The sequence below is a fragment of the Condylura cristata genome, unplaced genomic scaffold (assembly GCF_000260355.1).
Source record: "Condylura cristata isolate star-nosed mole 26May11 unplaced genomic scaffold, ConCri1.0 scaffold00009, whole genome shotgun sequence".
In the NCBI taxonomy this organism is placed as follows: Eukaryota; Metazoa; Chordata; class Mammalia; order Eulipotyphla; family Talpidae; genus Condylura; species Condylura cristata.
Genome location: NW_004567110.1, coordinates 40,347,421 through 40,365,597, shown reverse-complemented (window position 1 = coordinate 40,365,597; position 18,177 = coordinate 40,347,421). Strand labels below are relative to the sequence as shown.

The window sequence follows — 18,177 nt, the reverse complement described above, 5'->3', positions numbered from 1 at the left end:
CTTTAAAAATTGTTTTATACATGCAAATGTCTTCCTATCATTTTTTTCTAGTATATATCACAATATTTAAAACTCATAGTATATAAAATATATTGTTATCTATTGCTCTGTAATATTTTGGTCAGTGATTCCTCTATTAGATATTAACTTCCTAGAAAGTGCAGAGACCTGTTTGGAGCTCTTGTTGTATCTGGGACAGTGTCACATATATAGGAGGATCAACAAGTACTTACATTAATAGATGTTTGTTGAGATTTGCAATTGTGCTGACACAGATGAATAGATGTGATCACAAATGAAAGTTGAACATATTATCCTTTTGCAGCTAGCTGAGAATTAGTTTTGAAGTTGAAGGGAATAGCGATTCCTTATGGAATTGTAGTTCCACTTAGAACCACAGGAAAAATAAAATATTACATTCTATATTATTTTAATATTAATATTACAACTGCATAGTATTACTATTACATTAATATTATATTACTATTACAGTGTGACTGAAAAAATCTTTCAATTAAATGAAAGAAATGAAGCTTGCTTTAAGTTCTTTCTTTTTCTTTTCCTTCTTGTTATGATTAAACTAAAAAGAGCCAATTTAGAATGCTTCTTTACTTTAGAACACAATTCAAAACCTCTCCTTGCCACTTTTGAGAGATATATGTTGGTTCTGTTTTTGATGAAAATTCTAATTGTTATGATTACCAAAATAATAGGATAATTTGTATATACTAAATTATATTGGGACATTCCTCTGGAGGATATGGAAGAAAGAAATGCCCTACAAGTTGTAATAAGTTGAACTGGATTTTCACTGAGATTCACTCTCACTTTGCTGGGCTCTACAAAGGATCTGAATGAGAGCCAAAGGTTGTTTCTGAAAGGAAAATGGATTTTTCTGTAAGATACAACAGGAAGTTGAAGCTTTGAAACAAGAAGATTTATGTACCTTATTCAGATTTTTAGATGTGAAAAGAGATGTGCACTGGCTCCAAAGAGTGGTGGTTAAAGAAAATGCAATGCAAAGTGCATGGGTCAGGAATATGATGTGTAAGCTGAGGGTTTAATATCTGTTTCAACTACTTATTTGTTTCAACTACTTACTAGTTCTGTGATTTCTATCAATTCTGAAACTTTCTTTCTTTTTAGTGTGATAAAGACTTGGGAAATTTCTATTCATTTATAAATGTTATCAGCTAAGAAGATCACTTGACAGCTAAAAAACTGTAAACTTTAATAGAGTTCAGCAATATTAAGAGAAACTGAGCTTCATGTTAGTAATAAAATGAGCCTGAAACATAGCAGCTACTTAACATAGTTGAATAAATGCATCAGAAAAATGGACTAGAAATAGGGACCAAGATCAAGGAAACCTTCAAGTCAGGAAAGTAGGAGGCAGAGGGAATTTAGGAAGGCGGGTGGAAAGTGTGCTCTTCACCCTGGACTTGGGTGAAGGGGAAAGCTGAAGAATCATTAACTGCAGTATTACAGTCCTAACAACCCAAAACTTTGAAGGCACATTAGAAGGCACATTTAAAGAACATTAGAAGGCACATTTTAGAGAATTAAAATTCATAGTATTAATACCTACTCAAATATATGTTAAGCAACATATTTGAACATTTTCACTTATATTTGAGGCAGCTATAATGAAGGGGTAAGGAGGAGCTGTGTGAGATCAGTATAGGTAGAGTCAAACAGACCAGAGTTTAAATCCAAAGTACCAATCACTAATTGTATAAATTTTGACAAAAATAAATAAACACCAAGCAAACCCAACTCTTTGATGCATCTAAAAAACCAAGACTTTAATTCTGAGGAACAAAAATCCCAGTACTTACTTTTTTAGAATTGTTTTGATAATGAAATAAGTGCATACAATATATAGAGAGGACCTAACGTGGCTTTTAAAATTTTCTTATTAGCATCATTATTGCTTTTGTTGTTATTGTTTGTTGATTAGTTGTACAGACAAGATGTCTGTACCAGCCAAATCAATATTCTTGCCTTCAGATCAAGAACATGTAGTTTGTAGGGTAAATTGCTTCTTTATTTTTGCATTTTCTTTCACTTGTAACACTTTATCACTAACACATAGAAAAGTGGACCACTTCACACGTTAGACTTTGGAACTGGCATGGCTGTGATTTGGCCAGGAAAGCCCATTATCAATAAAACTTATAGTCACTAATTTAAAAAAATCTAAAAGAAATTCAGTCTTGTGAAATGTGTTAGATTGTTAGGTAAACGTTTTAGCTAGATTTGAAATTACCTTCACCTCCAGGAGGTTCTGACAATGACAGAAACAGGCTTCCGTTTGTCATAAGTGATTTCCCTACTCCTCCTTAAACTCCTTGGTCATAGTTTTGATTCTACCTCAAAATTTAGGAATCCAGCAGACTATTTTATTTGAGCTCAAAGGTGATAAAGTATAGGAGCAGGGTAGGTCCACAACAGATGATGATGAAAGAAGATTAAGGTTTCACTTCTAATTTTTAGTCAAGCTTTCAACATAAGGAAATTGTTTTCAAGTACTTAAAGCAATCTAGCTCCACAATTACAGAGACAAAGCATGATTTCTACAGAAAAAGGGTGCCCTCTCATAAAATTCTGTGTGGATAAAATCTAGGAAATACACTCAGGTTAAGTCCTGTGATCTAAGTTATGAAAATGGAGTGTGGTGCATACAAGTGTGTATAGGATGTGTTGGTTTGTTTGTCTCAATAATACAGAGAGCGCCTTAGGCGAGACTGAGAAACTGTGGGGAGTAATGTAAGGTGTTCGGATATACTACACAGAGGATAAGGTGTGACTGAGACAAGGCTGAAGTCGAACAAAGGCACCGTCGGGTGGTAGAAAGCAATCTCAAACGTTTAGGCTTACCGGCAGGAAGACCAAGAACGGTCGGAGCTTGCGGCGGCCGCGCCGCTACGCGGGAGGCACGCCTCCTCCGAAGCCCCGCCCTCCTAAACCCCGCCCCTCATCCTCGGACCAATAGGAATCAGGGATGTTAGCGGGTGGGAGGTGCGGCCGGGTTGCTACAGCGAGAGTTGGGCGGCGGCGGGCTCTGCCTGAGGAATCTCACCGACCGGGAGAAGGTGGCGTAATGGAGGGTATGGAAGGTGAGGAGGTGAAAGGATGCCGATCGGGCGTCTAAGGCGAGCCCAGAGAAGCTTGGGGTTGTTGGGCACCAGCACCGGGGAGTCCAGGGCAGGTCCAGAGCGGCGGAGTCCGCCGCGTCTCCCGCGGCCGGGTCCTGTAGGAGCCCGACAAACCCAGTCGCCGCGGAGCTAATGATCCCTCTGGCTACCCCCGCTTCCGAAGGTTCTCAGCTGGGGTTTCCTACCCGGAGCCGGTCCTGCTAGGAGTACTCAGCCTCGAGCCGGTTTCAGGATAATTTTCTGGTCTTGCCTGACACCTGAGTATCAGTTTGGTAATCACAGCCTTCGATCAGATTTTATTCTGCAAAGTGGACTCCGTTAATGTCCACGGCCTTCTACCGCCTATGGTTGCTGGGGCCCGGGGTGTGTCTTCAATCTCTAGCTTCTGACAGTTTCGTTGGCCAGTTTTCCTTGATAACAAGCAACCCTCCCCCCCTTCTCCCCTCCTTCTATGGCATTTTCTATCGGAGGGATGCCACGAGCATCTTCCAAGGAATTGTCACTGGCCAGCTTTATTGCCGGGACAATAGGCAAACAGAAGGATTTAATGGTTTATTAGGACGCTCAATAAGGAAGACCCAGCATTGATTTCTTAGCTTTATTTGGGCTTATTCTTATGTTGTGACCATGACTCCAGATTTTGCTTTGTTCCTAGTTCTTTCACTTTTTCTCTATTCTCTACCCTTTTTATCCTGTGTAATACAACATTCGCTTAAAAACAACAAAGGAAAACGCCCAACTAGCATTGGCAGTAACAGTTCCAGGGATATTTTTCAAATTGCGTTTAATCCTTCGGATGAGAAACAAATCTTTAGAACTGAAAGAGCCTACTGTTTTGATTTCGCTTTTTTTCCCCTTCTTAATTTAAATAGATCCAGGCTGCATTAAACATAAATTGAGGCGTGAACCCTGTGTAGTGTTGTATGCTAGAGAGTAAAATATTTCAACTTGTGGTCTGAAGTGAAAAGTGGTTAACTGGTAACTTTTTGCAATGACCTAAACTCATTAATGAGCAGATATAATAACGAATACCAGAGTATTTCTTAATCTTGCTCTGAGGTGAAGTTCCTTTAGTAAATAAATACTTAGGATAATGGATAATCAGGAACTCTGATAGTTTTCTATTTGTGGGTAGCTGCAATATATTATGACTTGTGAAGGTTTTGGTATTGGCTTATTTAATTTACTTTAGGCAGATTATTCAGATTTCTGTAAAATGGCAATTGTAATGACTACACTCCTTCCTTTTAAGATATTTTTATGTAGCTGATTCCTGGAGGTAGGCTTTTGTTTGTTGCTATGCAGAGAAGATATTCCTATCTCCTCATATTACTCTTCTAAATTTTCTGGCCCCAGAAATTTTCAAGTTTTAATATGAACAAAAAAAGACAATTTTCAGATTTGAATTTAGGAATTTTATTTCTGTTCTGAGAGAATTCCAGCGAAACAACTGTTAAAACCCAGAGTTCCCAGGTTTGCAACAACTGTTAAAACTCAGAATTCCCAGGTCTCTAGGAATCATCAGAGAATGAGACTCACTCAGACATAACTATAAACTGGAAGTTGAAATAGATCAGATTCAGCTTTTTTTTCTTAAGTACTGAAACTTGTAAAAGTATGGCACATTCAGTGTTATTATAGATTCTGGAATTCACATAAGGTTAACATAATACAATAATGTGCTTTAGAACAGTATCTGCAGATTTTTAATTTGTAATTAAGATAAATATCTTTATCTGGTTTTAAAATTCTTTATGCTAAGCACCTAAAACAGTGTCTGACACAGTAGGTACTTAAAACTATTTGCTGTTAGCTAAGTGGCTTTTGTCTAGAGATGCAACAAAGAATAAAAAGTCAAAGCTCTGCTCTCATTGAGACTGTGATTTAGTAATAAACCTTAATTTTAGCAGTAGTGAGACATTAATATTCAAGTCTTTACTAAGAATGCTTTCAAAATTAATAAAACCTATACAATATTCAATTACGTAGAGAAATACACGAATTCTAATGAAGTATAGTGGGCAAGTTTTATGGGCCCACTTGTGATGGATACTGTTAAGCAATACTGTTCTTTGCTCATTTGATTTTTTTTTAAGATTTATTTATTTATTTTGTGCGTATAGAACTGGGGCATTTGATTTTTTTTTTTTAAGATTTATTTATTTATTTTGTGCATATAGAACTGGAGTACAGGCCAGAGGTGCAGGGGCTGTGAGAGGATTCACCAGAGACTTAAGGGAGCAGACCCAGGAAGTACTCTGCTCCCCGCTGCTGAGGGGCGCCATAGCAGGTCTGGAGAGGTCTGCTGCCATGTGGTCACCTCCGGGGCAGACTGGGATGGAACTCCTACAGAAGGGCTTTAGCTTCTTAATGTTGTATTTAACCTGCTGTGCCACCAGGGAGGGCCTGATTTTTTTTTTTTTTAACAAAAGAGGGTACTGTCATTAATGGCAATGTGTTTAATTATATTATAAACTGTTAGGGTGAAATAAATGGAATTATCCTTTTTGTGGGGAACACAGTTGAATATTGCTAGTTATAAATGGTTAAAACTGATAAAATAAAAATCTGACCATTTTCTGTTAATGTTAGTACATTTCCTTTCTTTTTTTAAGTTAGCCCCTATTAATTCACACTTTGCCAAGATCTGAAATTTGAGTCTTAAAGTTTGCATTCATTAATTCATTCAGTCATTCCTTCATTTAATAAACATTGATATATTGAGGGGCCTCCTTGGTGGCGTAATGGGTTAAATTTCAGAACTATGAAGCCATCCCCAGTCACTACAGCATGAATTTGAGGTGACCTGCATGGCGTGGCAGACCTTTCCTGACCCTTTCAGTGCTCCTCTCAGCAGTGTATTTCAGTATGTCTGCCTGTTCTGCTCCCTACTTTGTCTCTGGTGAATCCTCTTACCTGTGCAACTCTGGCCTACACCCCAGCTTTTGTATGCATAAATAAATAAATCTTTAAAAAAATAAAATAAGGCCCTCCCTGGTGGCGCAGCAGGTTAAAGCACTGCACTGAGAAACTGAAGCCACCTCCGCATGAGTTCGATTCCCGCCTGCCCCGGAGGCGACCACATGGCGAGGCAGACCTCTCCTGGCCGCCCGCTGCTCCCCTCAGCAGTGTACTTCGTCGATCTGCCTGTTCTGCTCCCCACTCTGTCTCTGGTGAATCCTCTCACCCTCCGCATCTCTGGCCTGTACCCCAGTTCTGTACGAATAAATAAATAAATCTTTAAAAAAAAATAAAAATAAAATAAAATAAACATTGATATATTAATAGATAAGTTCATATTTTTGCTCTATTTGAAGTTAACATCTGGCGCTTTCAAGGTATCAGAACCATATTGCAGTATCCAATAGAAAATCTTTTAAGAGTTGCTTAAATGGCATAATAATTGAGTAAATATTGTATTATTTGGCATTAGGCTCATGTTTCTAGTCACCAAACTAGACTTAATTGTAAATCAAAAAATAAATAAATAACATGGACTCTTGAAACATTTTATTGAAGGTAATTGTACTTTTTTATAACTTTAAATTACTTACATGTAGATCATAAACCACAAATTTAGTTTGTCTAGTGTGACTTTTATGCTTACTTGATTGTAAAGAGATGAACTGTTGGACTGTATTTCAAAACCAAATCTAAATTACTGGTCTTGATTTTGTATAGTCTGTATCTGAGCACTATATATGAGTAATTAGAGCTTTTAATTTTTCACCTAAAGTTTATGCCCCATAGGTATATCTAAGGGCAGTAGGAGTTAGTTATAGACTCAGCAGAGTTCTAATCTCTCAGAAATTTTCAACTGTAAAATGGAGACTGATAAACACTGAATAGATTTTTTTATCTATATATGTAACATTCTCATTCTTTTAATATTTTTCTGATAAACCATTATTAACAGTGTAACAGAGATCAAGCTGCCCATTTTTCTTTTGCACTGCTGAATTAATAAATGTTAGTACTGCCCTCTAAATCATGATTAAAAGTCTGATTGCTCTTTTCTAATTGTAGGGTGTCATCCTTCAATCCCCCATTTAGAATTTCCTTTTATGTTTTGTTTAATGTTTTTGTTTAAATACATAGTACATCTTTATTAATTTGTCTCACACTCACTAGGGTTTTTGTTTGTTTGCTTGTTTTAGTCCTGATTTGGGTGCTAAGTATGTTTAAGTAGCAATGTATTGGAGTCTTAGAATCTTTGCTTTGTTTCTTTTTAGCTCTATGATTTGGGTAATTTACCTCATCTGAACCTCAGCTTCTTCAGCAGTAAAACTGGAGCCATTAAATAGTTGAACTATGTTAGATTTTAAATATTCATAAGGCATTTAGTGAAGTGCCTCACACATTTGAGGCACTCTCAGTATTTGTTTACCAGATGGTTAAAATCACAGAAAGTGTGTTAGGAGCTTAAGAGTAGTGCTTGGGTACTTAGTATTGTAGGTGGTCACTAGGTAACTGGCAGCAGAATAGATTGGAGAAGAGAGAAATTGGAAACACATTTGCAATGAGCAGTTGAGCTAAGGCAAAAGTGACAGGAATTAAAGAGGGAAGATAAATTTAAAAGACATCTGAGATGGAAATGAGATATGACTGCTGGATGTAGTAGAGAAAAGGAGCCAAAGATAAAGCAGTTTTCTAGCTTGGCCTGAGAGGTCGTTAATACAATCTTTAACCAAAGAGGAAGACCAACTTTGGGAAATGAGGTAATGCTTTTGGCATTAGAATTGTACTTGTATAGTACTGAGTGGGGAGTTGGTGAAAAGTCTCTTAGGTACTCAGAAGTATCTATCTGGAATTTTTAGTTTAGTAGCCATCAACTTGTGAGTGATAGCAAATGGATGCATTCACCCACCAAAGCTATTTTTAACAAAATGAGGGAAGAAATTTGTCAGGAATTGATGTTTTAGTTTGATCAGGAAAGTAAATTGAAGTCAGGAGGAGTCTTCAAAGAGTTTTTAAAATTGTCAAAGGGAAGTAGAAGGAGAAAATAGTTATTTTTGTGTTTATTAAGTAGTGAATATGTGCCAGAAAAAGCCTACAGTACCTAGTATTCTTGGCTGTCTGAGTACAAAGCCAGTTAAACCATCTTGGTCCATAAGATATGAAAAACTTGAGGTTAAGAGAAAGAAATATGGAAACTAAGAAAAAGGACTCAAAGGTTTGAATTATAATGGCCTATACCTCAAACTTAACAAGCAAATGTTACTGCAACAAAATAAAAGAGATTTAGAAGACAATAAAAAGATGGATAGAATTGACATATAGTACTTCACACTGTAGAAATGACAGAGGCTTTCAGTACCCAAAGAGGACCTTGAATTTGACAGTGGGTAAATGGTAATCACTTACCTCTTAAGTCTCTATTCTGTTTCTTCATGAAATAAAGAAGCTTTTCCTGATCTATCACTTTCCTTTGTCCCTTTACACTGGTCTGTTTTCTACATTAGGCTTATCATCCATTGATTTATATTTATTTTTTCTTCTTTATTAGAAGAACAGCAACTCCATAAGATTATCATCATCATCTTTTTTTTTTTTTTTTTAAATCAGTTTTCCTACCTCCTAGAAGAATTTCTTTCTCATGTTGTTAGGGGCTTAATAAATACTTGTATCAATTAATCTGTTTTAATATGGTCCTTATCTGTAGTTCAGATAAGAGAGAATGAAGAGCTACTCAGTAAATGTAAACCAGTGATTCCAAAAAAGACACACTGGTCCTAAATATCTCATAAGGGTAGAAAGGATATCTATTGTGGGAGATAACAACATAGTAAATTCCTTTTTTAAAGCTGAGACATTTCTCTCAGTGCTGTCTATCAAGTGCTGGCAGCATGAGTTGAATCACCTGGCTTGGGAGCTAACATACATGCTAAAACGAAGGCATTTTTTTAGCCAACTTTACAACTTAAATATCTTGGTTATGAAGAAATAGTTTCTGCTAATCCCAAACTAAGCTTTGAAAGGTTTATTTGTTGAAGAAAGAACAGTCTTATGGCTCAACACAAAATACCTTTATTCAGCAAATCTTTGATTTAACTTAAAAAAATGCTCAGTTTGGCCTTTTCTGGTGGTGCAGTAGGTTAAAGCACAGCACTAAGAAGCTAAAGCCACCTCAGCATGACTTCGATTCCTGCCCCGGAGGTGATCCACATGGCATGGCAGACCTCTCCTGACTCACCCACAGTCAGCCTGTTCTGCTCCCCACTCTATCTCTGGTGAATCCTCTCACGGACCCTGCACCTCTGGTCTGTACTCCAGCTCTGTATGCATAAATAAATAAATCTTTTTTAAAAATGCTCAGTTTAAATATTAACTACTTCAACAACCCAATTTAGTTAATTTTCCTTAAAATGTATACAGTATACTTGAAAATCAAGAGAAAACTATAAACATTTTGTGGTTTTGCTAGAAATAGAGTTCATTTCATCATTCAATGTCTTCCAATACCCATTTCTGATGCTTTCCATAAATCTCAGCAAAGTAAATTCATTTACTAACAATAAAAAGAAAATCTGCATTTTGAAATTAAAGTGCAATATTAGATTTTCTTTGCCAACTGACAACTTGAATTTTTTGCAGTAGTGATCATTAATTTATTCTTGGGATTACAATTTTTATCTCTCATTAAAAAAAATCAATTGCACATTGTTCCTTTAATGGAACAGCTGGATTCTTTAAAATTAGGTTTTTCCACTTCTGTACTATTCCATTGAATTTGGAAACACTGTAGAAATTAATATTGATATAGAACAAATGCATGTGATTCAGAGACCTAGGATATCGCACTTCCTAAAACACATCACTTCATGACACCACACCTGCCACCAAGGCTTCCACAGCCCTTGACCTTAGTCCTTTGTGCCCCCCTCACTTTGTTTTCCCCTTTCTTCCTCCCTGCCTTGTAGCCTCAATATCACAGTCATATTTCTAAGGTTTTGTTTTTTATTAGTTTGGTCTGTCTGACCCTTTGTTTTCTCTCTGTAAGTAAAGCCATCTGGTATTTCTCATTCTTCTGACTTATTTAATTTAGTTTATTCCGATCAGTTTCATCCATGTCGTCACAAATGACAAATGAACTCTTTTTATGGCTGAGTAATATTCCATGTGGATATATGTCATTTTTCTATTCCACTTCTCTGTCTTAGATTGTTTCCATAGCAGGGCTATTGCACATGGTGCTACAGTGAACATCAGAGCATATATCCTTTTGAGATGGTGTTTTTGTGCTCTTCAAGTAGATACTGAAAAGTGGAGTATGGTATATCTTTTTAAGATTTTTAGAAAGTATCTTGCTGTTTTCCAGATGTGGCTGGAATCTGCATTCCTACCAACAGTGTAAGGTTTTCTTTAACACATCCTCACTGACACTGTTTTTGGTATTTTTGATATGGGCTTACAGGTGTGAGGTGGTATTTCATTGTAGTTTTGATTTATATTTTCCTGCTGATATCTCATGATGGACTTTTTTTTTCTTCATGTGCCTGTGGAACCATCTGTATGTCTTCTTTGATGAAATGTCTCAGTTTTTCTATCCATTTTTCAATTGGGTTGTTTTCTTTTTATAGAGTTGTATGAAATCTTTATAGAACTTTTATATCTGCCCATTGCCAGATATATGAATTACAGATATTTTCTCTCATTCAGTTGCTTTTTGTTTATTGACAGTTCTTTTTGTACAGAAGCTTTAGTTTGACATAGTCCCACTTGTTTCTTTTGCCTTTTTTTCTCTTGCTGTTGGAGGACAGTTTGCAAAAACATCAGTGAAATCATTGTTGTTTGTTCAAATACCATTTTTAGAAATATAGGGATACAAATGACTTTAGGTTTTATATCTATATAGAAAATTAAACAACAAAACAACTCAGGTGTGTAAAATCCTGAGGATTATAGGGTTTTCTTTTGTCAAATATCATTTATTTGCAGTTGCATAATAAATATATTAAATTTTGAGTAACAATTTCAGCTGTCACTTATTTAATGAATTGTGCCAATGAGATTAGAATTATCTGATTGTAAACTATGAATTTTGACATAATATTATAGGTATAAAGTAATTAGCATTTCTTATAATATAGGCAGTTTGCATACTAACTAGGTGATCTTTTCCTTAAAGCATCCTACTTCCGTTGTTTGTTGTTGAGCTTAAGATTATTTTTATTCTGGACTTCCTAGATCATCTCAGAGTGAACGAGTCACCCGTGCAGTTTCTTAATGTTCAATAATACATAATATTAACCTTAAGATGAATTTGTTTTTAAAATTTATTAACTTACAATGGAGAGAAATAGATAATGTGAATTAAGAGAATAAAATGAATTGATTTTGTTAAAATAACTAAAAGAAAGCACGATGTGTCTTGTGTTGTCAGTTATGTTATTCCTAAATAATGTCTTTTCTATATTTGACATGACCTTTTTGACTACTGATAACTAACTCTTATGCCCATTTTAATGGGTAATGTGACTTGTTTAAAGATGATTTTTTTATGAAACTAAGAGAAAACATTAAAATTTGAAATTTCACAATTAGAATTTCTCTTTTAGAAAATGGAAGTGTCCAAGTTGGAGAATTGTTACCTTGCAAGATTTGTGGAAGAACATTCTTTCCAGTGGCATTAGTAAGTAGCTTTTTCCTTTGGGTTTGATAGTTCTGTAATTGTTCGGTAATTCAGGACAACATTCATGGAAATAAACTCTGTTGTTAAAGAGATGCTGGGTATTTCTTTGTTCACAAGTATCAGTTCCATCAATGTCTTTCTTCCAAAGAAGTGTCTTTCCTTCATGGTTTGATCCTCCATGCTCATCAAGGGTTAAAGTGTTGTTCTCTTTGTGTTAATAAGAAAATCTCTTGGAAATACGCAGTAATGCATTTAAAGATATGGAATGTTACTGTGTTTGAGATTTGTGTTAAAGTACTTCAGGAAAAAAACTAGAATGAAACAAAGTTGCTAAAATGTCAATAATGTTAAAGGAGGGAGATGAGTAAATGGGAGTACATTAGATCCTACTCTGCCAGTTCTTATGTATATCTGAAAATCGCCCAAGAAAAAATACTGTCTTTTCAATTAAAAGTGAACCTAAATTAGATTATATATTCTTTACCTTAGAAACAAGGTACAGACAAATAGAAGCACCTTGTACTTATCTTCATAAAAGTAACTAAATGGAGAATAACAAAAAGTACCTATTATCTTTAATATTATATCTTAACTTCAATATAAATATGCATTTATTAATATTTTGATTGAACACTTTCTTTGAGTGTACATAAGCTGATTAGCATTCTGCCACAGTCCATTTTGTATCTTCTGGTTATTTCTAGTTTTTTTCTTTATAGCAAAACAAGGCATTAATAACCCATGATGTCTACTTTACTATAGATCCCTTTAATGTAGTTTTTGACAACTTTTTTCTTAATTCTTTAAAAATATCATACTTATACTTGTCTGTGATTATCTGTTATCAATTCATGATTTTTCAAACATTTTCAAAGCATTCAGCTGAGCTTTCATAGGGGAAAATGCCCATTTTGCCTTCATTTATTGTTTTCACATTTAATCAAATAATATAATCACTATAACAATTAAAATTTGTACAATCAGGGTTGGGAACAAAACACCATATATACCGTTTGACTTGTACATCTCAAGATATGGGAATAGTTGTCCATGGCTACACTAGGAAGTCGTCTGTAAAATACATTTTAAAAACAAACAAACCAAAAAAGACACCTTTTCAGTGTTTATCCAAATGCAGTGGTATCCTCAGTCAACATGTTTTGCTTAAGGGAGGGAGAATGATTATCCAGTAGGTTAATTGGAATATATTTAAGAGAACCTTCATTTTAATGTCCTTAAAATTTATGAATCAATGACTGCATGTTAAAGTGGTGGCCATGTTAAAAAAAAAAAAAAAAGCAAATAGACATGGAAGACTAGTAAGCTCAAGAAAAACATCCTTCGTCAAGAAAGGTAGAATGCTTGAGTTCCAGAAGGTAGAAATGAAACACTAACCTGGCCTCTTTTGCCTATTTTATTAGTTTTTTACTAACAGCCTACTATGATGTTAATTTGTTATCATCTTAACACTAATGTATTGTCCTTTCACATTCTTTCTCTGGTGTCAATTTTTAGGTATTTGGTGATGAAGATAACTTTTTTTCACTGCTGTAATTTTGACTTGGTTGCATTATTTCCTTTCGCATTGTGAGAAATAGGAGAATATTCTGTTATGAGAAAGGCAACTTATAGCACATACTGTATATTTTTATTTTATTTAAAGCCAAGTATGTCTTAGGTATTTAAGTATTATTTATTTTATATTCAAGATTTTATACTGGTCTCAAATGACAATTTAAGTGATGTCTTACAGTCCATCCTTCTGTCATAAAGAAAATCACGTTCTCTCTAAATTTTAACAGAAAAAACATGGACCCATTTGCCAGAAAACTGCCACTAAAAAACGGAAGACTTTTGATTCAAGCAGACAAAGAGCTGAAGGAACTGATATTCCAACAGTAAAACCTCTCAAACCTAGGGTAATTATATAATCTTAACAGTAAAAGCCTTGCTACTGTGTATATTGAACACACAAATATTTTTTCAGTGCATGTGTATATACACACATATTATTTATACACGTTTATATGTATAAATTTATCTTTGTGTGTGTATGTGTGTGTAGAACAGATATGAATTTATCTGTTATGCTAAGATGCCAATGGTATGAGAGAACATTTAAGTTTCATTTTCAATTTATTTCAAAACATGTTTTGAAACTGGTTTGTCTTATTTTTAGCCTGAACCACCCAAGAAACCATCCAATTGGAGAAGAAAGCATGAAGAATTCATTGCTACTATCAGAGCTGCTAAAGGCCTTGATCAAGCACTTAAAGAGGGTGGGAAACTTCCTCCTCCTCCTCCACCTTCTTATGACCCGGGTATGTAGAATATTGGTGACATTGATAAAATATAAATTTTCAATCATTAATAAACTGATGGAGCACAATCTTTAAAATCTTTATTATAAAAGTAAGCATGTAAGCTCATAAGAGACATATTAATGTTGAACAGAGATATACATTGTCTTTTCACCTTAATACTTTTATTTAACAAAGTATTATTATATCCTTAACAATTATTATACTAGTTGTTAAATAGTTATATTCCAGAATATACTTTCATTATGCTCACTTTGAATTGAAATATAGTTAATTATTAAGACTGAGAAATTTATGTTGCCTAATCCTTTGGTATCTTATCTGGAAAGAAAAAAAATTGTAGTACTGCTTTTAAAATATGTGATTCATGTGGAGAAACTATCTTACAGACTGATATACCTAATTTATGTCTTATATGTATGTGTTAATTTATTTTTATCATTGGGTAGTTAAAAAGTTGCTTTTCCATTGTTACTAAAAGGAAAGCCAGAAGTTGATAATCCCATGTTAGTAATACTGAGATACTGAAAACATAAAATAGCATAGTTGACACTTTGACACTGTTTATTACTTTTCATGTCATGAGGGCTCTATTGCAATTACTTAACTGCTACTGTTACAAGATACCAGCCAGACAATATGTATGGGTGCCTTCCAATAAAATTTTATTTTTAAAACAGGGAACAGGCAGACTGAATTTGGCCTCTGGCCCTATTTTGCCAGCTCTTTCTTAGAGACTTAACTTTAATTAATTAGCTTTGATTCTGACATTATTCTGGGATATTCCATCTAGACTTAAACTTCTTTTAATACCACCTTAATTTTCCCCCATAAGTTAAATTCTCTCTCTGCTTTGGAGGTATTTTTACACAGCATCTTAATCAATTGACTATAGTTCTCAGGTTTATAGCAAAAACAGGGTACCATTTTTTCAGCATAATTGGGGCTTAAGAATCATTTTAAATATTTTAGTACAGACAAAGTAACTTTTGTGACTAGAGAACTTACACCTACTCCATTCATCTTAGCAGGACAAATTTCTGAAGTTGATAAACATGTTTTCTAAAAATGAACTACTTTCAACAAGAAAACCTATTAAATTAATTCAGATTTTTTTACACTAAATTTTATATTTGTATTTATCCTTGATGTCTCATACAGTTGAGATCTTTTATAACGCTACAAATGTGTTTATGTCTGTGATATTTTTGAGATTTAATTTTAAAAGAAATTTTATTTGCATTATACCTTGCATTTTGGGGAAATATATAATCTTTGGAAATGCCTTTTTTTTAATTTGAATTAATTATGTTACTGAGATATTTTTATCACTTCCTCCAACTGTTGGGATCTCTAAGACAAAATAAAGCTATATTTAAGTGACTTTCTGCATTTTCTTTAATTCAAATAAAGGATTTTAACAGATGATCTCAAAATTTTAAATGTATTTTTAGTATATAATGTATTATTATTGTTTAGTCTTTCATATACATATATAAAACAGAATGACAGAAGCAAAAGAAATTATTTTTTCTCTACTTTTTCATTCTTTTATATTGAGGATTTGTCTTTTGTTCATTTTTTCCCCTCAAATGTGATTTTAAATTTGAAGAAAATGATAGCTTAACATCTACGAGCAGACTTTTTCTTAAACATTCTTACTGAGCTTAGATTAAGTCATGTTGGATGATAATAAGGACATGAAATATCCTATTTATCTGATGCTATTTACATTTTACATCTTTTTGTTCATTAAAATGTAAAATTATTTAGTTCCATTTCAAGTATTATTAATGTTTCTTTTTTATCTGTTTAGATTATATTCAGTGTCCTTATTGCCAGAGAAGATTTAATGAAAATGCAGCTGATAGACATATAAATTTCTGTAAAGAACAGGCAGCACGTATTAGTAATAAAGGCAAATTTGCTACTGACATTAAAGGAAAAGCAACTTCTCGAACACAGGTAAAATGCTCAGTTTTAATTATTTCTACAAATAAATGTGAAAATTACTCATTTAAATTAGGTATTTATGCTTTACAGACACTTAACTACAAGAAAATCCTTAAAAATAGGTGAGACAGTCAGTCTATATACTACATTGTCATCAAAAGTCCAGTTTCCATTGTTCACCATACAGTTGATCCATTTATCCTACTTACAACCCCCAATTTTCCCTTCTGGGGACCACTATTTTGTTCTTATAGTCTAAGAGTTTGATTTGTTTTGACATTAGTGCTATTTTTCATGTATGCATAAAATCATAGTGTTTGATTATACATTTGACTTGTTTTATTGAGCATAATGCTCTCTAGGCCCATTCAGATTGTTGCAAATGTCAAGATTGCATTTTTATTTTATAACCGAGTAGTGTTGCATTTTGTGTGTGTATATGCCACATCTTCTTTATCCAGCCAGCTGTATGTGGGCAGTACCCCAGTTCTGTAAGCATAAATAAACTCTTGAACTCTTGAACATTGTAAATAATGCTGTGATAAATATATGTATGTATTTCTTCAAATAAGTGTTTCCATATTTTCTGGATAAATAATCAGAAGTGTCACAGTCTGGGCTGTATGGAATTTATATTTTTAGTTATTAAGGAATCTCCGTACTGTTTTCCATAATTGGCCAATCCGTAATTGGCCATTAGCAGTGTAGAGTGTTTCCTTCTCTCCATAGCCTCACCGACACTTATTTCTTATATTTTGAATAATAACCTTTTTCATACATGTGAGGTGATAGATATCTCATTGTTTTTATTTGCATCTTCCTGATAACTAGCAAGATGAAATCTTCTCATGTACTTGTTTTTGATCTGTATGTCTTTTTGGAGACGTGTCTGTTCAAATCCTCTATTTTTTAATTGGCTTGTTTGTTTTTTGTTGTTGAATTTTATGAGCTCTCTTTATATATTTGGGTTACACACCCCTTCTCAGATGTGTACCTTGTAAATATCTCCCATCCAACAAGATGCCCATTCATTTTGGTGATTGTTTCCTTTACTATGTGGAGGCTTTTTAATTTGATGTAGTCCCATTTGGTTTTTTTTGCTTTTGTTTCACTTGCTGTTGGTTCCAATCTCTAAAGACATCTCTAAGGACACTGTCAAGGAACTTACTATAGTTTTTCTACTATCAATTTCTGGTTATAGTTTTTAAATTCAAGTCTTTAATACATTTTTAAATTAGTTTTTATGTGTGGTGTTAAATGGTGGTCTAGTTTCATTCCTTTGTATACGGCTATCTAGTTTCCTCAACACCATTTATGGAAGAGACTTTCCTTGGTCTATTGTATGCATTTAGCTTCTTTTTCATACATTTTACATATAATGTGTGTATTTCTGGGTCTCAGTTTTGATGTTGTCTGTGGATGTGTTGTATATAGCCTATTTTATGTTAAGGTATGTTCCTGCTATACCCATTTTGTCATTGGTTTTTAGAAGGATATTGCATCTTGTCTTGTTGGTCTGTTGTGATGATCATATGATTTTTGTCCTTTTTGAGATGCACAGTATCACATTATTTGATTTGTGTATGCTGAATCATTTGGCATTTCTGGAGTAAATCTTAGTTGATTATGATACCTGATTTTTTTTAGTATATTGTTAAATTTGGTTTTCTTTTATTCTGTTTAATTTTTTTGCATGTATGGTCATTAGAGATCCTTGCCTATAATTTTTTTTCTTTTGTAATGTTCTTATATGATTTTGAATTGACATAATGTTAATATAAATGTCTTTGGTTTTTGTGGGGGTGGAGTGGGGAATGGGATCAAAAAGGGGGGGTGGGGAGAGAAGCTCACGGGATTATGTTGATGGCACACGGGTGACTTGGTGATGGGAATTCCGCGGGGACTACAATTGAAATGGAAAAGAAAAAAATGTAAAAAAAATGATGTAAAAATAAACTGTAATAAGAAAATAAAAAATAATAATAATAAAATGTCTTTGGAAGTCTGCCCTCAGTTTATTGGAAAAGTCTGAGAAGGATATGTGTTAATTTTATTTGGAAAGTTTGGTAGACTTCACAAGTGAAGCCTAGAACCCTGATTCTGGGCTTCTTTT

The 18,177-nt window shown here is 34.1% G+C and overlaps 1 protein-coding gene across 1 annotated transcript in view; it reads left to right on the top strand.

Annotated features, from left to right (window-relative positions):
* Positions 1 to 3,033: 3,033 nt before the first annotated feature.
* ZC2HC1A (zinc finger, C2HC-type containing 1A) overlaps positions 3,034 to 18,177 on the top strand; it is a 38,165-nt gene continuing 23,021 nt past the window's right edge. Inside the window, exons 1-5 of the mRNA XM_012722810.1 lie at positions 3,034 to 3,119; positions 11,717 to 11,790; positions 13,593 to 13,709; positions 13,970 to 14,111; positions 15,928 to 16,076. Coding sequence (XP_012578264.1) covers positions 3,104 to 3,119; positions 11,717 to 11,790; positions 13,593 to 13,709; positions 13,970 to 14,111; positions 15,928 to 16,076 — 498 coding nt within the window. The 5' untranslated portion in view covers positions 3,034 to 3,103. The remainder of the gene's footprint in view (positions 3,120 to 11,716; positions 11,791 to 13,592; positions 13,710 to 13,969; positions 14,112 to 15,927; positions 16,077 to 18,177) is intronic.